General features: G+C 34.1%; 2 protein-coding genes across 7 annotated transcripts in view; one reads left to right on the forward strand and one right to left on the reverse strand.

The window, feature by feature from the left end:
• The window catches only part of LOC140792708 (protein arginine methyltransferase NDUFAF7 homolog, mitochondrial), a 48,770-nt gene extending 35,317 nt beyond the window's left edge, over positions 1 to 13,453 (forward strand). For both annotated transcript variants that reach the window (XM_073143864.1, XM_073143865.1), the window contains 6 exons: positions 6,465 to 6,642; positions 6,757 to 6,873; positions 11,362 to 11,406; positions 12,312 to 12,443; positions 12,797 to 12,961; positions 13,069 to 13,453. In XM_073143864.1, coding sequence (XP_072999965.1) covers positions 6,465 to 6,642; positions 6,757 to 6,873; positions 11,362 to 11,406; positions 12,312 to 12,443; positions 12,797 to 12,931 — 607 coding nt within the window. In that variant the 3' untranslated portion in view covers positions 12,932 to 12,961; positions 13,069 to 13,453. The remainder of the gene's footprint in view (positions 1 to 6,464; positions 6,643 to 6,756; positions 6,874 to 11,361; positions 11,407 to 12,311; positions 12,444 to 12,796; positions 12,962 to 13,068) is intronic.
• Positions 13,454 to 14,954: 1,501 nt separating this feature from the next.
• The window catches only part of LOC140791769 (protein BLISTER), a 29,053-nt gene continuing 17,762 nt past the window's right edge, over positions 14,955 to 26,245 (reverse strand). For 3 of the 5 annotated variants that reach the window (XM_073142412.1, XM_073142413.1, XM_073142416.1), the window contains 8 exons: positions 21,617 to 21,693; positions 21,167 to 21,234; positions 20,763 to 20,876; positions 20,440 to 20,532; positions 19,461 to 19,669; positions 18,306 to 18,374; positions 16,147 to 16,302; positions 14,955 to 15,414 (listed from right to left, as the gene is read on the reverse strand). In XM_073142412.1, the coding sequence (XP_072998513.1) occupies positions 15,334 to 15,414; positions 16,147 to 16,302; positions 18,306 to 18,374; positions 19,461 to 19,669; positions 20,440 to 20,532; positions 20,763 to 20,876; positions 21,167 to 21,234; positions 21,617 to 21,693 (867 nt within the window). In that variant the 3' untranslated portion in view covers positions 14,955 to 15,333. Of the gene's footprint in view, positions 15,415 to 16,146; positions 16,303 to 18,305; positions 18,375 to 19,460; positions 19,670 to 20,435; positions 20,533 to 20,762; positions 20,877 to 21,166; positions 21,235 to 21,616; positions 21,694 to 26,245 lie in introns of all 5 variants that reach the window. The other 2 variants (XR_012109629.1, XM_073142414.1) reach the window with 2 other exon arrangements.

Consider the following 26,245-nt stretch of genomic DNA (forward strand, 5'->3'; position numbering starts at 1 on the left):
TAGGAGGGGGAACACCAGGCCCTACTGATTGCAATGTATTGAAAAGCGGAAAATATGGCCGCCATGGCTGAGTGGCGCACCGGTCGCCCCGCCACTCGTCTTAGCGCTGGTAGAAGGCGGTCTGCCACATTGGCGGGCCACCTGAGCGCTAAAAAGCACCAGCAGGCCGCGCGGGCCGATAAGGCGGGCTGGCGCTTCGGCCCGCCAAACCCGCCTTATCGGGTTTGGTTGTAGTGGATTGGATTATGAAAAAACTAACCAAACCATTAACCATTAATATTTCTTCTCTCTCTCTCGTTGCTCGCTGCGCCCTCTCTCTCTCTCACTAAAATTCCTAAATCCCTAATCTTTCTCTCGCTGCGCCATCTCTCTTTCACTGCGCCCTCTCTCTCAGTGCGCCCTCTCTCTCTCGCTGCGCTCTCTGTCGCTGCGCCCTTACTCTCTTGCTGCGCCCTCTCTCTCACTGCGCCCGCTCTCGCTGTGCCTTCTCTCGTTGTGCCTGCAATCGCTGCAGAGGTATGGGTCCCTCTCTCTCACAATCTCACTCTCTCTCACTCTCTCCTCTCTCCTCTCTCTCTCACTCTCTCACAGTTTCACACTTTCACTGTCTCTCACAGAAGTAGTTAATTTTTTTTTTAATTTTCAATTTTGTCTAAAGTAGTTAAATCTTAACACTATTAGTTACTTAGTGATTATCTGATAATAATGATAATATGTTCGTTAATTAGTTAATGATGGTTAATTACTTAATTCAGAAATTAATTTAGTAATTATCTGATAATATGTTTTTCAGTTTTTCTCTGTTTCAGCATTTCTTATTACTTAATTCCTCTAGTTAAATTGAAGTAGTTATCTGCTATTCTGCTAATCTGTTGACTACTTGAAATGTTAATTAGTAATCTGTTAATGATTGTTAATTACTTAATTCATAAATTAATTTAGTAACTATCTGATAAGTGATATTATGTTTTTCAGTTTTTCTCTATTTCTTATTACTTAGTTCCTCATTTCTTCTATTTTTTCTCTAATTCTGTTAATTAAGATTTAAGATTGTTAATTATTTGATTCAGAAATTAATTCAGTAATTGTCTGATAATATGTTTTTCTCTGTTTCTTATTTCTTAATTCCTCTAATTAATTCAAAAATTAAGATTATAGATTAAGATTTAATAGTGAGTTAACTTTTAGTGTTAATATGTTTCTAACCTTTCTCTTGAATTAGTGAATTACTGGATTTAAGTTATTAAGTATTAACTAGAGAGTAATCAATAATTAGTAAATAACTAAATATCTTACTATCTGTTTTACTGGAGGAGGTAAAACAGTAATTAATTACTATTTTTAAGTCTGAAATGTGAATTATGAATTATCAATCATATTTATTTTTTGCCCAATTTCATTACAGAATACAGGTAGTCAAATATGACCACTAATTCCTCTCAAACACCGTCTGTGGTTGGGTTAACTTCATCTGAATTTTTTGTGCCTGTTGGCTCCAATGATCCAAGGTGGCAATATGAATACCTTCCAAATAAAATTGATGCCAACACGGTGAAATGTAGATTTTGTGGAAAGGTTACTAAGGGAGGAATTAGTAGATTCAAGAAGCATAGTGCTCATGTTAGAGGTGATGTTGCGCCTTGTCCAAAAGCTACAGTTGAGGCAAAAAATATTATTAAAGAGCATATAGAGGAGAACAAAAGGAGAAAGGAGGATAAATCAAAAGAAGAAGCAGAATTGAGAGCAGAAGTAAATATATTTGGAGAAAAGGAAGATCTAGAAATTTTAGAAGTTGGAAGTAAAAGGCCAAGAAGTAGAGGTCCTTTAGACAAATACACATCTATTGATCCAAAAGTTTCAATTAGAAAGCGGGGAAAGATGGTACAGACAAGTATAAAAGATAATTTTGCAAAAGAACAAAGAGATAGAGTGCTAATGTACTTAGCTCATTGGGTTTATAAGTGTGGCATTCCCTTTAATGCTGTTACTGATAAATCATTTCATGTTTTGATGGAAGCAGTTGGTCAGTATGGTCCGAGGTTCAAGCTGGCAACTATGCATGAGTTACGTGAGCCACTTTTGAAGAAGTAAGTGGCTAAAACAAATGGTGATTTGGAGAACCATAGAGCTGCATGGAAGAAAAATGGCTGCTCTATTTTAATTAACGCTTGGATTGATCGAAAAGGAAGAAGCATTATGAATTTATGTGTCAATTGTGAGTTAGGGGTTAGTTTTCTACGTTCAGTTGATTGTTCTAAAGATTCACATACAGGTGAATACATTCACAATATTGTTGTTGAGGGTATCAAGGAAGTGGGAGAGGAAAATGTACTTCAAGTTGTGACTGATAATGTTGCTGCTAATTTAGCAGCTGCACGGTTGCTAAAGCAAAATTATCCTCGTATATATTTGACATCTTGTGCTGCCCACTGTATAGATTTGATATTAGAGATGATATCAAAGGAAGGAATGATTAAGGGTTCAATTGAATGTGGAAGGGAAATCACTGTGTTTATTTATGGATATCACAAAATTGAGTTTGATGCGTCAGTTTACACAAAAAAGGGAGATCGTGAGACCCGGGGTTACAAGATTTGCCACCTCACTTCTCACATTACAGAGTCTTTTGGAGAAGAAAGAAAAATTAAGGCTTATGTTTACTTCCGATGAATTTTTAAGTTGCAAATGGTCAAAACTTGCGAAAGGAAAGAGGGTTTATTCTACTATCCTCAATAACCAATTTTGGAGGCAACTGTCATTAGCAGTTAAAGTATTGACTCCTTTGGTGAAGTTGCTACGAGTTGTTGATGGTGAAAGAAAACCACCAATGGGATTCATATATGGTGGATTGAAAGATGTCAAGAAAGAAATAAAGAATATTTTCAATAATAATGAGACATCTTCCAAGCCCTTTTTAGATGCAATTGATCACTACACAAATGGAAAGCTTGATACACATCTCCACGTTGTTGCATTTTACTTAAATCCATACTATTTTTATAGAGATTTGGATGAGATGGAGACTGACTTTAATGTAATGGATGGTGTTCTTAGTTGTATTGAGAACTTTTATCCAGATCAAGCCATTCAAGTTCACATTTCAAATGTGGAGATGAAAGCATATAAGGATGCCACTGGGATATTTGGGAGACCACTAGCAAGATTAACAAAAGAAGTTAGCAATGATGAATTCAACCCAGGTAATAATTATTAATTAGCATATATTGTAAAAGTGTAAAATATGCCTTTTACAGTTTTATTCTTTGTATGTTACTAAGTTACTTTTTAATTTTTATGGTTATAACCATTGGTGGAGTGTATATGGAGCCGGTGCCCCCTACTTGAAATGTATGGCAGTTAAGATTCTTAATTTAACATGTAGCTCCTCAGGATGTGAAAGAAATTGGAGCTCCTTTGAATGGGTAATATATTATTAATCATTGTATTGACTAAGCTAAATTGATGAATTTTATTATTAAATTGATTTAGTCTTTGATTTGATGATTTCATATTCATTCAAAGAAGAGAAATAGATTGGAAGTGAAGAGGCTAAATAATCTTGTTTACGTACAATTTAATGCAAGAATGAAGGATCGAAAGATAGCGAAAGAGAAGGATCCTGTCGTTTCAAAAGAAAGAAATAATGCAAGGGAATGGTTGGATAATGATCATGTAAAGCAAGAGGTCTTTTTAGGTGAAGGGTTAAATTGGGAGATGGTGACAGAAGCATCAGGAGCCGAAGAATATTTAAGATCAAGGAGGAGCACTAGATCTACTCAAGCTACTATTAGTAGCACTCCTTCCACTTCTCTAGATGAGCAATTAATTGCGTCGGATGAAGAAACAGATGATGAGGATGATGTTGAACTAGAATTTGATGATGATTCCAATGATAATCTTTTGGTAGATGAAGTTCCTCCCATAGATTGTGAAGAAGATTAGAAGATTGCCTTTATGTTATAATTGTGAACTTGTTATGAACTTGATAATTTTGATATGTTTTATCATATTATTTGTTATGACTTATGATTGTGAACTTGTTGCTAGGAACTTATGGTTGTGATCATTTTGAATCTTTGATTATGTATTTATGTTATTATAGTTGTGAATTGTGATTATGTTATTGTGGATGTGAATTGTGATTATGTTATTATGGTTGTGAATTATGATTATGTTATTTAGTATTTTATTTTAGAACTTGTTGCTATTTATGTATTTATGTTATTATGGTTGTGAATTGTGATTATGTATATTATATATGTTTATTTATTTATTTATAATTTTTTTATATTAAAAATGCTAGATCGCCTTGTCACCCGCCTTGTCGCCCACCTTCCGCCTAGGCGCTAGGCGGTGGGGTGACCGCTCGCCATCCGCGACCGCCTTTCAAAACATTGACTGATTGTATAACAACCACCATAGTGTGATAGTAAGGACTATCAGCTACATTGAAAGGAATATAGTTGTAGAAGAAAAAAATTTAGAGATAGCTTTACCAATGTTTTTCTTTGTATTTTTAATTCCTTTAAGAGCTGTCTTGATGAAAATCTATGTACGACCCTTTTTTTTCTAAAGATATGTATCCATTGGTCCAATATTTTCAAACTCTGCTATAACACCAGGAGTCCTATAAGTAGAATTACTGTCCCCATATTCTCTCTCTCCTCGTATATTAACTGATCTAGATCTCTAAAAGTTACCACTAGTGCTTCTTCTCATCTCTTCCTCTTCTCTATACATATTTCTGCTCTCTTTCATTGCCCTCATCTATCTCTCCTCATCCTTCTCACTTTGCTCACTGCTATCATCATCAATGTGTACAGGATTATGCATCAATTCTTTACGAATTATTGACTCTTTTTGTGGTGAAGATTGTTTATCCTTCTTTTTACCAATTAAATGAGCCAATATCTGATTTCTAACTTCCAAGGACACTTGAGTGCAAGCTGCTACATTTCCTTGTCTTCCAGCTAAATGTTCTTTCAAACGGCTGACACCACCACTCATTTTCTTTCCACACCAGTTGCATTTAACACGTCTTTTATCTTGCACAATAGTGCTGTAATGTTGCTACCCAATGTCGGTATCATATGACTTCTCTTTTGGAACCATTGATATTTTAACTCTGCAATTAAAAAGCATAAACAAAAATTAAAATAAAATATAAAATAATTTTAAAATTTATGAGGCATAACTGCATAAGCAGCACCAGGTGTTGCTGTTGTGTTGAGAAGCAGCAGCAGCTGCACTGCTGCAGCAGCACTTGCTGCATAATGAAAAAAAAAACTGAAAAAAAAACTTACCCAAGGTTGTCGGAGATCGAGGTCGTCGAATCTTCGTCGGAGAACATCGCCGAGAGGTCGAGGTCACCGGAGATCTACTCACTACTTAGTCGCCGGTGAGAGAGAGTAAGAGACCTGTGAGAAAGAGAGAAAAGAGAGAAAGAAAGAGAGAAAAAGATAGAGAGAGAGAAAAGGGAGAGAGGCAGGTGGGGGGTGGGGACATCAATTATTAATGCCCCCCGGGTCGGATCCGACCCGTTCCCACCCGTTTCGGTCAGGATCGGCCGAAACTGCCGAAACCCCAGCCGAAACTAGGATCGGGATCCACCGAAACTGAAAACCATGATTATTATGATTTCGTGTATCTCAAACCTATTGAGATACATGGCCGGTTATGATTTCTACATCGGATTGTGACTTTCACACTTGTAGTCATCTATCAATCTATCATGCATCTATTGATGTATGCCAGAATAGTAAGGCAGCAGTCATGTATCAATCCATCTTGCATCTACTGATGTATGCTAGAAAGTAAGGCATCCTAAGTTATGCATGCTCACCATTGTTTAAGTTCATTATTATCTTGTCATAATGCACTTGTACTAGGAAAATACATGATGTAAAGGATAGCCATATTTCCTGTACGACTTTGGATCATGTTTTTGTCCAAGATTATGTTGCTGTCAGTATTGCAAAATGCACTAGTCTATGACTATTATCTTTTGTCAACAAATGGAGCATAAATGAAGGATTACCATACTAGTGGCATGGAACGTTGTTTAAGATGCCCCCTTACTAGATAGTGTTTGATATTCAACATATTGTTGGCACTGTCCAACATAGATTGACATAGTGGGCACCATTGAGCATGAGGATTATTGAGATACTTCCCCTCTATCAATGTGGGAAATGTGCTACACGATATGTAATGACCAGAGCCTAGTGAGTCAATTGGCAAGCAATCGGTGATTTATTTAATTTTTGTCTTCTAGGATCATATCTCAATACAAACACAACATCCTTGTTTTTATTTAGTTGCATCTGTTTGCAATTTTACTTTCAATGTATTGGTTATTGAATAGATATCTTCACTATCATTTTTATGGATGAGCGTTAATCAACGAATAAAGTGAATCTTAGTGATGTTACCTTATATCTGCACTTTGTTGTTTCTCAAGAAAGCTTTCAAGTGTCTGAAGTCTACAAGCAAATGCAAGATCCATTGATTGCTCAGTGTGTGAAGATAATCGACATGGATAAAGACCATAGTGCTGGGCAAAAGTTATTTTCTGCAGCAAGAAATGTTTGGTCAAAAGCTTTTCCAAAGCCTCAAAGAGCTTGGTTACCAACTGGATGCTTGGTAGGTGGTAAGCTCATATTATCATATCAGTTAATTTATACCTAAAGTTGTTCCTTGTTCATTAAACTATTATATGCATAACATGAGTTACTATCTTGAATACTGAATTTGCAGCAACTCCTGGAGGTTCTGCATTCGGCTGTACCAAATATGTCACTTATTGCATCTGACTTCAGCTATCTTCCTGATGTTAGTGTATCTGGTGATAGAGCTCCCTTAGTTTCGACTAAGGTAACCTTTCTAAGTGGTAGTTACTTTATTATTTATTGTTGTACTTGTTAATTTCATGTTGTTCGGAAACGACCGTCTTCGACAAAATATTAGCATGTTAGTATTATGGTTGACTTCTTTAAAAATTTTGTGGAAGAGGGAGGATCTGCCTTCTTTTACTTTTACATCTAGAATCCGAACTGTATCATTGATAAAAATAGGAACTTAACATTATGGCTAAAAAGAGTCCGATCAGTACGGGGGAGCAAACAGCAGAAATTAGAATAAAATATCATTTGATTCGTTGATCCTCTAGAAAAAAAAAAGTTTCCTAGTTGAGTGAAAAATGGGAAATTCATGGGAAATTGCAATCCGCACCACTTAATAGTGCAATGTGAAGAAAGTAACCTGAGAATGTATAGTATGTTACATTATCTCAGTAAAATGTTTTACTTGAGGTTATTGTGGGCAAATAAAGAATGATTTTTGTATATATAATTAAACATCTACAGATAAAGGACAGAGAACAATTATTGCTACAAGCAAGGATACTTCTTTATGTATCCGATTTTTTGAAATTAAAAAAAAAACTGATATTCTCAAATATTTCTAAGTTACTTTTGAGAGTTCAAATTAAAGATCAAGAAGGTTTTATTTGCAACAAAGTTGACCCTAGATAGTTATTATGTATGATTTGTCAATTTGATTTTGAAGGAAATCGATGTTGGGATTTCATGCCAAATATGCATAATTAATGCTTTATAGACCAATATACTTTTATGTTAATATAAGCGTCCAACAATTTGCTATAAATTATTAGCTTTGTTGATGAATAAGTTAATGATGTGCTTAAGTATATACTATCTCAACTCATATTAGTAGTAATAATAATGTTAGCTCAATATAATACAAGTTTATATATATATACATGTATACATATATGTATTATGCAAGGATGTGCTATGGCACTTGCCACCTGTGCTATAAGACCATAAGAGAAGGAGAGAAAAAGATAAGGGACTACTCATCTTCACTTCGTTGCTAGTCGTCGCCGCTTGTTGCTCGTTACTCGCTGTCGAGCCACAACTTAAGTTTTTAATCAACCGACCCGACCCGACCCGATCCTCTATCTCTCTCTCAACCTTTCTTCCTCCTTGGGTTTGGGCACCCGACGGGGGTGCAACCAACGGCGATTGGCGACGACAAGCTCGATGACGAGGTCGATGATGAGCGGCGAAGCTACTAGGAGGGGTGCCCTGTGGCATCTTCGTGCCACGTGCCGATATGCTGTCAGCATGGTCATCATTGGTATTGTGTATATATATACATCCTAAGCTCCTAAGTATACTTTAGCATATTGTATCATCATTATTTTTTAAGATTTTATATATTAGTGTATTCGTATAATGTCGTACCATAAATTTTATTTGATTAATCTATTTTAGACACTTCAATTAGTTTCTTTGAAAGCTGTCCCATTCAGGATGTTGAGGGTATGAATACTCATTCAAGACGTATGCCATTTATTTAAAATATTTATTGGAAAGATTATATATTACAAGGATCATTTTCTTTTAGAATAATTTGCTTGTGTTATAAAATAGGTGAAACTACCATGGCTAAAATATTAGGATTAAGGAGATAGAATTCCTAGTTTAAGTAGATTTGGAGATATGGAAGGTAAAAGACCAAACCAAAAGTTAAAAGTCAAAAATTTAAGACCAAATCCAAATTGGTTTAGAAATCCAAATCCTATTAGGTTTGGAGAAATCGAATAAGAATCGAACTTGAAAATCGAAACTGAGTAAGAGATGAAAATCTGAATACTACTATATTAATAAAAAAACAAACTCAAGTCGAAAATTGAAAAGCAAGTGAGAATAGGAAACATAAAGCCGAGAACAAATAGGAAAAGTGAAAGCACCGCATAAAAAAGATCACGATTTTTTATACGTGGAAAATCTCTCAATATGTCGAGAGAGAAAAACCACGGGTCCATCCAAACCAAATCAATCTATATCATATTGTTCATAGAAACAAAAAGTACTTACAATCCTCCTAGGACAGCTCATCGTCTAAGTTTTAAAGTTTGCGTCTTTTGCTCGAAGTTCATCTCGATTAACAATTCTATGATTAGATTGCCTTCGCATCTTGTTCGCAATACACCGCTACAGATAACTCCTCAAAGCTCTTTGTTGGTTGGTGATGGTTGCCGATGTAGATGACTCGTTTCAGCTCTTCTGCTGCTTCAGTAATTAATAGTAGATCTCTAAGCAATGGACAAAAGAAAGCTCTCCTCAACTTGTGTAGAAAATAAGTTCCTTGAGGAAATTAGAACTATAAAACTCTTGAACCTTTATCTCCTTTGAGTTTAGGCTTAATCTGACCTCTAGCAATCTTTTATAAGTGTATTAGAATGTCCTTGATTTGTTTTAGGAGAATCCCAAAAGGAAATACTAAGTGTGAAAGTGATTCAAAACTGTTCCTAAGCTGTCAGCTTATCAAGTGCACACCTGACTTATCAAGTGTGCACCAAAATTCAGTTCCAAAAAGATTCCTACTCAAATTGTGCTGTGGCGTGCACCCAGTACTATAGCAATGTCTGATTTTGCTGTAGCAATGGTTGAAATTGAGTTTTGCCTTTGACTCAAATTGATTCCATTTTCAATTCTCTTCGCAAGTACACTTTTTCCACAAGTAGTGTAACTTTATTATACATTATTTTTATATTTTACATCATTTTTAAAGTGTTTTGTATCCACAAACTTTCCATTACATAAAATTGCACTAATACCAATTTGTTGTTGTTTACTCAAGTCTTATTTTCTTCAAGTGTTCTATCGCTAAAATTGTGCCACTATTCGAACCAACTAGAAAACCATTCTTGCAGGATTGCTGAAATTTGCTTCTTTGACACTTGTTTCTTTGATTTTTCTGCATGTACAAATTTTATAAAAGTAACGTGACTTGATTATACATAAAATTCTAGATTGTATAACATAATTACTAGTGTTTTATGTCCACGAATTTTTCATTACATAAAAATTGCACCAACAGTTGCCACATGGCAGGTGCCTTGTGTGTGACTTGCTAGTACAATCTTCAGATTTGAGCCATAGTCTATAGAATAATGCATGATATAGTCCTACAGTAGTTTACATCCTGATGCATGTGCTTTAGAAACCCTGCGGGTCTTGTGGCCTTTTGTCGGTCAAAGGATATATAACAATTCTTGAGGACAATTCATACTCAAATTTTCTTTTATTTAGATGGGCTCTTGTTAAAATTGTTTAAGATAGACATATGACTACATTTATAATATTATTATTTATTATTCTCTATTTTTACGGAAGTCTTATAGTTCTATATTAGTTGTACATTATTATGTTTACCTGAAATTTTGGGGTGAGGGACTACACTACTTAGGCACTCTAGATATGGAAAACAATCAATCACGAAGACCAACAATTTTTTAAAGTGAAGATGTTTTGATAGTGGAAAAACCAGAAATCTGATAACACACGGATCAATATTGCAGTAAATCTTGGTCACAAGAAAACTTACAATCCCCATTGCCAGACATCCACAGCTATTGATTGAAAAAAAATGTGTGCGCTAAACTGCACAATGCACTGCTCCCAGGAAAGTAGATTGACTCTGGTTGGCGTCGTTCAACTAGGATCACCAATGTTGTACTGCGTTGCTAGACGCTGAACATATTGCAACAAAAGTAGTCGTTGAAGCCCATCCGAGATGCTAATTTTAAACGCTGAAGTAGAAGCGATCTCGGACTTTGATCTGCTCACAAGGTATTCCTTAGAGAATCGTCATTCTTTAGATCTGAGGGATATCTTGAGAATTCTGCTGGGATCATTAAATAGGTGAGGAATAACATTACCAGTTCAGGCTAGTGAAATCAGCAAAGAAAAATCCTGTCTGAAACTGAAACAGCAGCTTTCCAAAACTGATGCTGCCCATCGTTCGAAGGCCCACTAATTCGTTTGAATGGTCCTTAAATGTACTTCAAGTTTCTTATGCTGGCGTTCGAATGCACCCTGTTACAGTTATAATGATGTATTGAAATCTTTATTGTTTTGTTATACGATTTTCAAATGCTCTTCGAACACAGAGACCCTACATTCTCAAAAAACTGTTTGAAGGTCGTACAATCGTCGTTTAGACATTATAAAACCAATAGAAGATCCAGCATTCGAATGTTGCCTGATACATATACATGGCTGAACTGGCTTGTTCTACTCCTTTATTTTAGTCTTCTTTGTTTAAATCAGTCTGCTGTTAGTATTGTGCCTTGATCATATACATGATCCAAGATTGTACAACTCGATACAAGTATTTTTCTACATGAGTTTGCTATCAATACATAATTGCAATAACAACGCCAAAGAATCTTGCCATATTTTATGCATCTTCATATTTGGTTTTCTCTTACAATCAGTTGGCTTCTAAACACTTACATAAACTTCATCTCTTTGCTATTTGATGCTGTAGAAACATGGGAACAGTTTGGATCATTGCAACTACCTTGATGCAAAGGTATGCAAATGTAAATGTAATTTAAACTTTGCCCTATTTTATTTAAATTAGTGCTTTTAAGCATGTATCTATCAAACTCTAGATGGGATAGATAAGTGAAATATTTTCCATCAGTATTCTCTTATTAATCTATTACAATGTGGATCGAGTTCATAAGTTGTATTTCCTTATGTTATTATCTCTACTTTAATTTTTTCTACCTGCAAATTACTTCTGCTGGGTTTATGTAAACAACTAAAAATGAGTTCTGTAGGCATATATTTTATTTCTGTTTCGACAGAAGCTTTACTAAATAAGAACTTGTATAGTGCATATATGTGAAAATTCCTTTTGAGTGACCTGGTAGCTATGCATAAACTTCAGACTTGCTTGCATATTCTATTTTTGTACTTATAAATTTAAATTTGTCTGCTTCTCACGACAGAAAGCAATCATTTCACTGTTCTTATGCTTCAAAATGGAATTCCATAACTAGAGAGTGCAAATGTTGTGCGCAAAATGTCTATTTACACGGATGAAGTTCTTAGGACTTGATTATTTTTGTTTGTAATATATTGGTAATATCTACACTATATCATCATTGATAGACAAGGTTCTTGCTGTTGGAAAAATTAGGTTAGCACTTCCTCTAAATTGAGAAATTTTGTTACCCTCTTTTAATTCACTTCCTATGTCAATGTTTATCAGATAGCAATTTGTTGTCTATAAGATGCATCTTATATTATTAAGCTGTATATCCATATGACATCAGCAACTTATCGTAAGTTGTGAGATAAGTTATTGGGGAGCTGTATCTATGTCTTGTAGAGTTGCTAGATGTGATGATAATGTATGTTTTAAATTTTCCCTATCTGGCCTATGAAATCTTGATATCTAACCTATAAGAGGTGCTTTCTTGCTTGTAGGGTGAGACAGATATATTCTTTCCTACAGATTTCTGGCTTTTGGAGCGTATTGACCATAGCTGCTCTGGTTGGTCAAAAGAGCAGGCAAAGACACGATCACTTAAACCAGTGAAGAAAAGACGGACAATCACAGTAATTCATTTTTGTTTTGTTGATTATTCTTTTTTATTAAATGTTGTTTGTAACATCCTGTTGCGGCAAGAAATAAAAACCTAATTTCTCCCTTGAGAATTAATACTTCCAATCCAATTCTTCATCCTCCACAAAAGACTAATTTATGTTTCAAAACACTACTCTAGATTCGTACTGCAGCCCATGCTCTTCCCCATGAGACATGAAAATATTTTGTTTCGTTATTTATAAATCCTTCTATTCAACGTTAACAACATATTGCATCAACAATTATGTATCTTCCTTTTAAACTTTTGAGAATTGATTGCTTATGAAGTTATGATATGTTATTTCTGAATTCCTGTTCAATTTAGCTTGAAGCAGCTGCCTTCATGGAAGAATTTGGTTTGCCATTGAAGACAAGGACCAAAGACGGATATAATCCCTTACTTGATGATTTCAAGAACACGAAATTCTATTTAAGTGTTCCTACACATAACACTAAGTAACCAATCTGTCTTATCCTTAAAAACAATCAGGTAACTAGTTTTCATTTTCTATGATGCACAAAGTTTTAATCTTATTCTGGAACAAAGGAGCCACTAGTTGGCTTAAGTTGAGCTAACATTTCTTTCTTTTGCTGCAGTTTCATACTTAGAAAGGAATAAATTTTTTTGCTGAAGCCACAAGCAATGCTTATGGATCCACAACTACGGATGTGTTTATATTTTTCTGTTCAACTAGTCTTGTGGATTTTGTAATTTACCCAATTTACACAACTATGCAATATTGCCCTTTGTTATATACTTTTTGGCAAGTCCAATTCCTAGATCTGACTCTTATTATATCTTCTATAGCCTCCATAGGTTCATAGTCTAGAGAGTTTTCTCTCCTTCGCTAGCATTGCATTTCTTGGCCACGGATCTATATCATCAATCAGTTATAGAGACCTTTTCTGTATTTAAATGTAGAATATACTTTTAAACTTGTATTTGTGCTATTGCATTCTGAAACTTACAAAGAGTTGCACATTTATATGTTTATTAGTTCTTTAGTTAAGGGATAATTGCACCTATAACCCTTGAACTGTTATCTATTTTCACATAGACGTTTGGTTATATTTTGACATTAATTCTCGTAATTATGCAAAATGCCTCTTTCACTTATTGTCCGTTAGATTTTATTTTGTAAAAATGCTGTGACAGTCCCATGATCAATTTTAGATCCTCTAAGAAATATTTTGTCTTTCATTAACACCCTCTAGTGTGAGAGTTTTTAAGTTTAAAGAGTTAATCTGTACCCAGAAAAAGTAGGGAGTGCATCTGGAGATATCTTTTACTTAAGTACTTGTGGCCAATTCTAAAAAAGTTATTTTAATTTTTTATATTAAAAAAAGAGAGCTAATACTGTAGGTACAAGTTATTCTAATATTTAATTGTATACTAACATAAGGAGCAGTAATTATATTTGATGTATTAATAGTGAGATTGTATTGAGAAGTTGGTGATCTTTTATACCAAATGATCAAAATACTCCTTAGCCTCTCTATTCATGTAGAATAAAGAAGGAATAGACATAAGTATTCTAATTCTTAATACTAGAAGAAGAGAGTTAATACTAATATAAATTATTGTAATGTTTAGTTCAATACTAGTATAAAGAGTAATTATTATATTTATGTGACATAAAGTTAATATTAAAGTATTGACGAATAATTAATTTGTATTGGTAATTAGTGAAGTTTTGTATCAAATGACAAAAATACCCTTAATTTACTTATTGTAGTAGTAGTAATATAAATTTATCTAAAATTTTAATATTTTTTATTATAATTGTGGACTTAAATGCTTCATATATCCACAAAGAAAAGAAAAAATATTGCAGTAATATAGGATTATAAGCCAAAGAATCTTGCACTCTATGCAAAATAATTATGCATTGCGATGAAATAATTATATACTACAAAACAACGTGGAGTTATAAATCTGTACTGAACAAAAAATAAGCTCACACCATAATTATAATTTTTTATTACAACTACGATCTTACTGAACTTTATATACTAAAATAAGGTAAGATATTATTTAATTACTATCTCATAATAGAAAGCTTATTCTAAAATAAGCCTATTCCTATTCCACAAATAACCAGAGCGTTAAGTTATTTTAATATTTAGTTTAATATTATATAATAAGTAATAATTATATTTAATATAATATAAATTTAATATTAAAATATTAAATATTATTTAATTATAATACTTATTCTAGAATAAGTTTATTCTTATTCCAAACAGGTGAACGGGAGCTCAGTATTTATTCTCTATTCAACAAGTGAGCGCAGACCTGCAGATGCTGATACTATCTACAATGTAAGAAAACAAGAACTGTGGATTCAATATTATCTACTCGGCGTCGCACAAAACTACCCATAGGAATTCCAGCATTCTTGTATATAAAGTAGATTTCATTATCATCCCTGGTAGCATTCTAGAATCAAATTTTCGGAATATTGGCTAAACCAGACAGCCTCTACAAGAAAGCCAGGGATATTTTCAGGCCAAGAACTGAAACTTTTGGCTACAAATTACACAGTGCAACCAAGGATTGAGGGAACATGCAACACCATGAATACAACAGATAACAACTTAACATGCGTTACCCCCCTTAAAGACCGCAAAGGCTTAAAAATAAAGAGAAAAAAAAAAGAATAATTGGGGGCGTTTCGTTTATTCCCAACAAAGGGTGTACTTCCACATTGCTTTATGGAAACAACACCTGCTATTACATCTTCTATAGAAAAAAAATAATGACAGAAGTCAAGGGAATGATATACAGATGGAGAAGCCGGCTATCACCAAAAAATTACTGAAGATTATCTCCGTATATTAAACTTTCTTCCTTTTTTTCCATTACAGAAGCTTGCTAGTGCGGCGCTTCGCTGGACCTCCAGGGAAAAGCTTCATTATCCAGCCCAACACCCTCTCAACCACCTAGTTTCAAAATCATTAAATCAGCTTTCTGGAGCATTGTAGCTTTGATTTGTTTTCTTGCTTTATCAAGAAAATAAGAAAACCAGCATTCATCATTAAAAATCACTAGCAAATTAAAGTAGTATTTATAAAGTTAATTAGCTGCTTTGGTTAATAATGAGAATATCATGAAACAAGAAAAAATTTCAATGAAGAATAGTGGAATTTGATCAAAATGTAAACAAACGATGACTTTGGTAAAAAAGACAACAATAACTAGGTAGCAGAAATTTGACGCTTAAAAAATATAATTTGTTATGACAAGTGTAAAGTAAAATGTTACATAATCAATGTCAACATATAGGTTATCCGTTGCACTTAAAGATCTGACTTACTGACTTAAAACAAAAAAATAACAAAAGACTGTTTGAACAAAAGAATCTTTGCATCAACTAAAATATTAGTTGTGCCGTTTCCGCTAGCTGAAATTTTAGAGGGATATCTTATACTCAAAGCACATGGGGATGACTAGCAGATTTAGGATTATTGCTTACAGTATCAAGAAAATCTACAACTGAAGATCCAATATGATATATTAAAGGAAAACAGGACAGACCAATTCACCTTAACTGTATTTTGCCTGCTTCAACAGGCAATTCAGTGAATAAGAAAACTTGATAGATTCTTCAACTGAGATAAAAATTTATCAAAACTAGAAAATTCTAGATGGAAGCCAGTACTCTATTGTCATACCTCATCTCCTTCATCAGCATATTGTGTTGTATCATTTATAATGTGCATGTCGATTGGTTTTGTCAGGACAACCTCGTTAGCCATTTGTTGAGCAGTCAAAAGCTCTAGCCTCTGCGTCTGAGCCTCCAGCTTTTGCGTTAGGTCCTTGTTCAAGTCCTTCAACAATAAATGGAGAATAAATAATAAACCTACAAGCCACAATGGAGAAAAGATCTGCATATTCTTGCATAACCTTTTCTCTTATCTAGTTACAAGCAAGTTAAACAATGATTCTCCCAAAATGTTCCCCACCACAGAAAATCTAACCAGGAAACAAGGGGCACAAAGGCAACTATATTGGTATGAAACCCGAAATACTTTGTTAATTTCAGGCGATGCAGATATGCCTAATAAAATGCATTGACCATTGTATCCATTATTTCAGTATCAAGCTATTTTTCAAATTCTAAACAAAAATACGAAATGCAGAAAAATCATAAAATAATATTTAAATTGTAGGAAATAATAAAATTTAAATTACTCAACGAGTTAAAAGTTGTGAATTTATGAAGAAAGTAAGTTGGGTCACTTTCCCTCTAGATAGTTAGATCTATCTTTGTTTTGTAAAATTAGCCAATGATTGGTCGAATAACAATGTTAACACATAAGGAGAGAAGGAGAATTAGAGAAGGGAATAATCTTGTCCAAGGAAGGATTCAGAAAATACGACAATATACAACCCAAATATGACCCAAAGTAAAAAGGAATAAAGATATATTTTAGTTGTTTCAATGCATACGAAAGCCATATCAAATCTAGCAATATTCCAAGCTATTCATGGTGATCGGCATACTCCATGCCAACTGACACTTACTGTGCCAATGAGGGCACAACACCCGGCACGACTGTGCTAGTGGAATAGCCCCGTGAGCCATGCTAGCTAGGATGGGTGTTTTATTTTTCATTTTTTTAAACTTTAAAGATTAATTTGGGATGCACAAATGATAGATCTAATTTAATTTTACTAAATATATTATTTGTAAGTCTTTCTACATAGATCTAACATTTTAGTGCTAGATGTATGAAAAATACTCTTTAAAATTTAGAAACTAAAGCAAAATAATTTGATTTCCCTCAAAATTTTCCCCAAATATCAAAACATCTGAAATTAATATGCCAATATGAGTTTATCTGTGTTGAATATATATAATTACATTATGTATTGAATACTTGAATCATGCTCTTCTTTGACTATTATTTTTTACTCTAAAATATATGGGATTAAATGTAAAAAAAGATAAATATTAATAAACCAATACTTTATAAAATTAAAATATATTCAAATTATAATAATATATTTGTATAAACATTTACATACCTACATTTCAGACATTGCATCGCATATTTATCTCTCCAGATTGCATACATAATACGTTAACCTAACATTGCATACGTAACTCCCGAGCATTACATACATAAAATATATTAGTTTATTTATCATTATTCCATCAATCTACTTTAAATTAAAAAAAAAGGGTATTTCAGTATTTTTTTTTCCTTCTTTAATTTTTAATTTATATCACATCAAAGATAACAATGACACTCTTATTCCAGAATACAAATAAACATAGAAATAGCTATTCCTATAATAAAACCCTCATGTTAATAATAACAAATTAGCTTTTTCTATTCCTATTCCACTCTATTCTGAATGAGAATCTCCTATTTAGATTACTACCAAAGTCTTCTTCATACAAGAATAAAGAGAGTTGCGATGCTGTACAGGGTTCATTCGTCATATTACTGCCATTGACAAAGCAAGCTTAACCGCAAAGTTCTAACTGGATCTGGTTCTTTATGCTGAAATTATCCTAGGACCATTCAGTGACCAGCAATATGATGTAAGTAAAAAAGCATAGATCCTCATAAAAAATAGAGATAAAAGTACACTAACATATTGTGACACGAAATGACTGTCTAACTTTCATCCAGAATGCAATATCTAGGTTCCTTTGTAGTTATCTTAAGAAAGGTATGCATAACTATAAAAAAAAAACTTAGTATGAAATTGTAAATATCACATTCTGAATGGTATTTCTGCCAGCCATTTCATACCATGAATGAATAAAATAAACCAAGTTAAGAATTAACAAGTCTTCTACTCTTAATATTAATAGTACCTTTAACATGAAACAATTAGAGGACTCGATTTTTAAGGCCCGCATCATCTCTTCTCTCTCCACTGCTAACTGTAATTGCAAATGCACTCCAAATTAGATGTTAAATAAGCAACACTTCATTATTGAATAAAGAAAGTACTAAATCATGATATGGTAACAAAAAGCACAAGTTAATATATCTCCGTTAAACAGATCAGATAAAGTGTAATTTTTTGTTAAACAGGAAACACTTCTTTTTCTTACTACCAGCTTGGGTCAGGAAGAAAATAGATCAAATAAGGCATAAATCTTTGTAGAAAGGGTCTGCAGTGGAAAGGTCTGTAAAAGTAACAAACAGGAGGAATGAGAATTTCAGATATCAGTATATGAATGTGGCTCTTTAAACCAAGAGGCAGTGGCAGTTGTTGCAGTCAAAACATTAGCTGTGGGCTAGAGTACTAAAGCAGAGGTATTATAAGATTATAAGAGATTAAAGGTTGGGTAACAGACACCAGGTGTTTATTTTGTGAAAAGGAGAGATCTGTCTCTCATTTGTTAAAGATGAAGTCTGTTTCGGTCTTCAGTCTATACTGAAGCAGTTACTTAAGGTGTGGAGGAGCAGGAGGAAAGCAAGGATAGGAGGCATGCAAAAGTTCAAAAAAGTAGAGGATTTGGATGACTAGTTTATGTTGGGTAATATGGCTTGCAAGGAATACGATATTTCAACAATCTGAGGTTAGGAATTGGATGAATTTGATATCTGCTATTAATTCGAACTTCCTATGTTGGGCAGGAATGCAAGGATAGGAGCCATGCAAAAGTGCTAGGCCATTCTTACAAGGTAATACTGCCAAGGGTTCAGTCCACATCAAAATCCAAAACTGGGAAGAGGTATCTGCCGGGATGGTTTTTGTTTTAGCTATATTGGAGGGTAGTGTTTTGTATTTTGAGTTCTAAAGGACAAGCTCAAATGACAAGTTCCGATGGTGTATAGTCAAAAGTTGTTTTAAGTAAATGTGTTGGGTAAATGTGGTGTAAAACTTTAAACAGAATCTATTATTATCTTTGGGGAAATTCTATCTTAAGTTTCGAAATGAAGGAGGACAAAAGAAAATTTTCTCCAAAAGAAAATATCATCTACATTAATAATAATTTTGCTGAGAATCAAGATAATACCTCTGATATCAATGAACTAATATTGCCAATCATTCTAATCTGATCCTGTGGAATACCAACAGATGTATCTTCATAAATGACAGAAGTACCAGAAGTGCTACTGGCCAGAGACGCAGATGGTCCAACATCTTCTGATGTATTTAAGGTGCTATCAAGCATTGTTTCATGAAAACTGCTCTCTCCTCTAGCCATATCCAAATGCCCAGCACCTGCAGAAATTTTTATAGGATCAAATAGTAGATAAAATTAGCAAAACTAGAAAATAAGCAGCAACATCTTCTGTTTGAAGAACTAAAACATTTAGGAGACAAATAAGGAATCCACTACAACCATTTCCATAGTTTTTTTTTCCTTACTACTAATACTCTTGATTTAATAGTCAAAGACGCAAAATACATTTATAACTTCATTACCAAATAATTCTTCATTATTCGAGTTTATCAAATTCAAATTAATGCATAATTTCGTAAATTTGCTCGTAGATTTATTTCAATGAAGTTATTTATCATGAATCTCATTCCTGTCAATAAAAAATGTATGCTTCCCATTCACAAAGCCTACTTTTACAAATTATTTGAAAGAAAATGATCATGATAGCTGCAATGGCAAGTTTAGCTGCCATGTTTCGCACCATTGCCGCGTTTGAAGAAAATTGACCATATGAAATATGTGTTACATACTTACATGGATTCAGTATAATGAATATATCAGCTTATTTAGTGGTATCTAGTTTAGCCCTCTGTAACTCGTAATGTAGTTTACTATCTCATTGATGTTAGATATGTATAAAGATTTCTTATATTCTAATATTCTCTATTTATTTTATATACTATCAATTTTCATTGTTCGAATTAGTATTGCTTTTGTCTCTAATACCATCTTTAGCTTGTATAACATACTTTCCTCATCTGATAACTTATTATAAGAATATTCTTTCAAATGCCTCTTACTAACACTAAGTCTAATATAGCTTACCTACCATGGAACTCATCATGCGCTGCATGCCATTTGACAGTTGACACCTTTGCTGGTAGTAAGCCTTTTTTCTTCATAAACAATTCATTTTGTAATTCTGTCTTCAAACCAATATAAAATCACAAAACTAGTAACTTATGACTTTTTGTATGTAAATTATTCCTACATCTTTTAAATGCATACTATATTGAACATATTATAGATATTTTAATCTTTCTAGAAAAAAAGTGCTTTTTTGTTTCCGACAAACAGCATCTTTAACAGAAAATGTGAAACTGAATGGGATATTAGAGGGTGTGCATTATCATAAAAGGAGCACATTCGTACCCAAGTCCTCGGTTAAGGTGGCGGCATCTCTTCTATCAGAGTAACGTTTCTTTTCTTCATTGCCATTTTCAGACACTGATGCTTTCCTTAGCTTAGATTGCAGGAGCTTCCTCTCTGTTGCAATAAAACTAAATCAGGGCCAGTTGATAGTGACACAAATATGCTAACATTACAATTACAAGCATCAAATATGGAGAGAGAAACGAGGACACAAAGATACTTTTACAACTAAAATCTAATGTACCCCCACCCCCCCCCAAAAAAAAAAACTAAAAAAAATACAGAACAAAAATGGTGAGTAAACAATATACATTGTTGAGACTCGAGATTATAAAATTTATGCAGGAAAAATGAAAATCTAAAAATACAAAAATTGATCACACAGTAGAGAATGAGAATAAGACCTTCTTGCAGGGCATCAATAGTGAATTGAAAATCTTGGTGCTCCTTCTCTAGAATAGACACTTTACGTCTGCATTACAAGAAAATCTAAATTACAAATATAAAGTATCACTTAATAAAATTTTAAAGTATTTAGAATTGAGTTTATAAGTCACTGCAGCCCTCCATCACAAGTTGAGTTGAAATCAGTGTTCATCTGAGATCTTTAATTTCCTTGATACCTCACAATAGAGTTTGGAATTTAAACTCCTAATTAGCTTGGAAAAATCACCATAGCAATAAAACTCTCAGTTAAGCATGAAACAACTATCACCATAAAAGAATCATTTTTCCTAGTTTGTAAAAGAGTTCACAAATTTTCAATCTGTATAATAGAATAGCAAACATCTTAGATTAATTGAATTTAATGTGAAAGATATGAAATCATGAAAAAAAAAGTGAAGGTGACTCACCTGAATGAAGAAATTTCAGAGTTTAAATTCTCCACTTGCTTTTCAAGCTTTAGCTCATTTGATCTCAATCTAAGAGCCTACAGATTACATACACAAGCTACATAAAATCACCAGAAAATAAGAGGCGACAAATATTATAAAGTCTCAAAATTGAAAACCATACTGCTAGTGAAATCAGGCTAAATTGCACTCTGTGGCAAATTCACTTGTATATCTACTAAATTTGCTATTCACAAAAGATTAATCTTAAGATAAAATCACCAATTTTTTTTTTTAAAAAAGCATAAGCAACACACCGGTCCATGATTCTGTTTTTCAGTTTTGAACAGTGTTTCCTCACAAAAGCTTCACAAATTATTATATGAATGCAGCAAGAAAACTATAAGCAAAACTATGCAAAAAAGAAGCAAGTTCCTAAGATTGGGAAGTATGTGGAATAATGGGTAACTAATCCAAGGATTCTTCTGGTACCAGCACAACTAGTGTCAACAACCTACAGCCAAGATTGCAAGCATGCCAACCAACATGACCCATGCAGCTGATATAATAGTTGTGTCAATATGGGTGCACGTGTGCACACACATGTGAGCCACACACACACACACACACACACACACACACACACACACACAAACAGAGAGAGAGAGATGTGAAGGCAGCAACAGGAGTTGCAGAGGGAGGGAGAAAAAAGAAGGAAAGGCTCTTACTGACCCATCGATTTTCTTCTTCCTCAACCTTCTTTAACCGATCACAAAGACCTTTTGCACATTACATACTATAAGGCTCACAGCTAATAGTGCAGGTTATCAATTATTCCCTAAACAGCGTTAAGGCACTCTATCCTAATGAAGATGATTTTAGGACAGTCAAAAAATTTAAATTGAGGTTATTTCAATCTGAGTAGCTTATCAATCATCTCTAACGGACCTTGAACTTCAGGCACTTGCCCCTTCCGCACATCACAAAACTCTTTACCTCAAACCACCAAGCACAGAGATATTCTTTTCTTTGTTTGTGACAAGGAATTACATATTGGAAAGCTTCAAGCTTCAGGTAGAAGGATCATGTGCCCTCGGTTCAAGCAGTGAAAGGGAACCAATCCAGAAAGAGAGAAGGTCTAGTTCTCTCACGATCAACTTAAGAAAGCAAATAAAGCTACAATGTCTTTTGTCCATTATTGTCAGTCCCTTGAAGCTCCCCCTTGGGGGACCATAGAAAGACCGTTTTCCACACACAAAGGAGCCTGGATACAAAAAAAGTCAGAAGTCGTTTCCTTTCGTTTCGTGTTGGATAGAAGGAACTACAGGCCATTCTCATCTCTCTCTCCCTCATGCCAATCTGATGGATCTCACAAGCTTTCAATTGTCAAAAGATATATCAATGGTGATAGATGTAGTCATAGTATAATGGATGGTTAAGATGAATAAGAACTTCTAAGTCTGTATAGTTGTAGGCTTACCTACAAAGGTGGTTGTGGACTTACCCTTAATGTGATATGAAAATGAATAATGTGAAATAACTGGATCGTTAGGGTTCAGCGAATGATGATGGATAGAAAGAGGAAATGAATGAGGTTTCATATCTCCATCCTAAACTAAGGTTTCACATCTAAAACTCATATTGGAGTAAAACTAAGGTCTCCATCCTAAATTTACTTCTTCATTAATCCCATGTGAGTAAAAAGTTGGTCTATATATAAACCTTACAATAACAATAAGCAAATAATATCCGAACTACTGCAAAAAAATGAATATGATCCTAAACACCATAAATAACAAATGTATAATAAATATAATTGACTCTAAGACTAACTTCCTCAAAGAGAAATTGCACTGATACATGTGCTCATGTAACACACCAGTGATGTCCACATCAATCTCCACGACTAAAAGTAGGGGTGTCAAAATAAATGAGTCGCTTGGCTTGGGCCGAGTCGAGCCTAAATAAATTTATGGGCTCGAATTGAATTTCTAGCTGAGCTTAAGCTCGAGCCTAAGTCGGCTCGCTCAAACTCGGCTCATAAATTTTTTTATTAATATTATATATAAGTATATCCATAACCATATTATATAGGCTTAACAGGCTCGGCTTGAAAATAGCTTAGTTTCAAGCTTAGGCAAGGCTTGATCTGAGTTAGCTTGAGTTTGGTTTAAAAATAGGCTCAATTTAGGCTTAGGCTTGATTTGGCTCGTTTACACTCCTACGTAGAAAAAAACTCGTCTCTGTTAAATGTGTCTACTACAACACTCATACTATTATAGCCCAACGATTTCCTATCGCTCCAAGTTACTTCAATCAAACCAACTATCATTAAATTTAGTGATAGATTTCACACCTCCACCCTCAAGCTAGGGTTTACCCAAATTTTCCTGATAATAGGACTTATCCATGGCTTCGAGCAATGGATAGAGATTTTCCTCATACTGTTCTAACCTGTTGAGTTCATTCCAAATCACTTCAATCAAGCCAAGTATCATTATGCTTAGGGATAGATTTGACACCTTCACTCTCAACATAAAATTTCATATCCAAATCTTGTTGATGTCAAGACTTATCCTCAGTTACAGAAAGGATACCAATCATAGGGACAAGAGGAGTTGATAAGGATGTGGCGGTGGCGTATGAGGTTAGGCGGCTATGAGCAGGAGATGGATGGAGTTCAGAAAAGATGGCATCAGCGGTGGTGGAGAACAGTGCTAGTGATGTCGACACAAGTGGAGAGTGACACTGGCTATGATGGCGTCAATGGAGAGCACTACAAGCGGTGATAGTATCGATAGAGAAGTTGCTAGCGTAGAGAGTTTGGTGAAAAAAGGAATCAAGTTAGAGTTAGGGTAGGTTTAGATATGTTGAAGTTCAAGGTGACTTAAGGCTAACAAGTGGAGAAAGTGTTAGGGTTAAGGCTAACGGGTCGGATTGGGTTAGATGCTAATGGATTTAGATAGAGTTGAGTTGGTGAGCTAAGTTGGTTTGGGTTTAGGTGGGAGTGGATTTGGCTTTAATGGGTTGATTAAGGAGATAATTTTGGTACTTTGCAAAGGGAATATATTTGAAATTTTGGTAGATATGGTAAAGGAGAAAAGAAAGGAAATATTGATATTTTCAAGAAAAAGTTAAAATTTGAACTTTGGGATATGGTACGATGGAGAAAAAGATTAATTTAGGTGATGATAAACTATTGGATGATGCACAAAGACTCTAATTTGGCGGTCGTTTAGTCTTGCTTTGTGATTTCATAATGATGATAGGTTTTTTCTCATTTAATTGAACACATAATAACATTCAATACATAATTGATCATTCAATATATAATTGATAATAGTTCAATAATTAAAACTAATATCTAGTTAAAAGTAGAATGACGAGGAGGATCAAAGACTTCATTTGCTGGCACAAAAATAACACCAGAATGTTGCGTTAAATACTGTCGATATTCTTCAAAACTCATCCACTGATAATATTACTCATTATAACATCTCACATAGTCTTCATACAAATAAGAATTTTGTAATTCTTCGATGATATGATATAAATAATAAATATGCACAGGAACGATCGGCACCAACACAGGCACAGACACACCATAAGCATATACAGATTGTGGATATAGAGTATAATAAGGGTGTTGCAGCTCTGATAGGTGTGATTGATATGATGGTAATGATGATGAACTCATATCATCCTGTGGGCGCACCTCTCCTAATGTCCTGCTACATAGACTCAAGTCTTTCCCTCATTTGACTGTAATCATATTGAGCTTGAGATAGTCCCTTTCTTTCTTCTGTCTCTAATAAATTCGATTTTGTGGTTGTCTAGGTCTGGCAAATGAGTTGTCATTCCAATTTTAAAAAATGACAAATAAGTTGTCATTTCAAAATTGACAAATGACAAAAGTTAATTGATGGAAATAAGAAAAAGTAAAAAAAAAATAGGTTTCACATGTCATATCATGGTTGTTAAGAAAATAAGTAAAGTTGATTTGATAAAAATTGATGGAAATAAAAAAATTTAAAAAAAAAGTCTACATTGGCACATGACCGGCACGAGACTGTGTCGGACGGCACGTGGTCGTGCCGGACCGGCACGGATCAGCACGGCACGGGGGTGTGCCACTAGCACGGCAAGTGCCGACCGGCACGGCCATTCTTGATTACAACCTTATATAAAACAAAATTCTTATCAATAGAATTTCTGAATTATTACATAGCATACCAATTGAAACAGTTGAAATTCATCCAAGCTCCACTTTTTACCCAAGAGGTGGCTAAAGCAAATCCAACTTTTAAGAAAGATCCAGTACAGTAAACAAATTATATAATTTGCTGACAACCTCCTATAAAATATCTAGAAAGCACCCCGTGAAGGACACAAAACAGGCAAGCGAGAAGCTTGACTTCAAACTTAGGATATATGGAATCCAGACAAAAGAAAGCAACACTGAAATAAGCTAAAAGAGCCAAAAACAACACATTAAGTATGAAGATTAGTAAATAAAAACTTCTCCTAATTCCTTGACTTGCTTCACTATGAATATATGCTCTATTGATATTTAAAATGCAATCCTCCTCTCAAATAACTAAATCTTCTAAGATGAAAAAGATGAAATCTATTGTTGACACACAGAATGAT

This window comes from Typha latifolia, chromosome 7 (genome assembly GCF_019914945.1).
Source record: "Typha latifolia isolate L0001 chromosome 7, TyphaL0001v2, whole genome shotgun sequence".
NCBI lineage: Eukaryota > Viridiplantae > Streptophyta > Magnoliopsida > Poales > Typhaceae > Typha > Typha latifolia.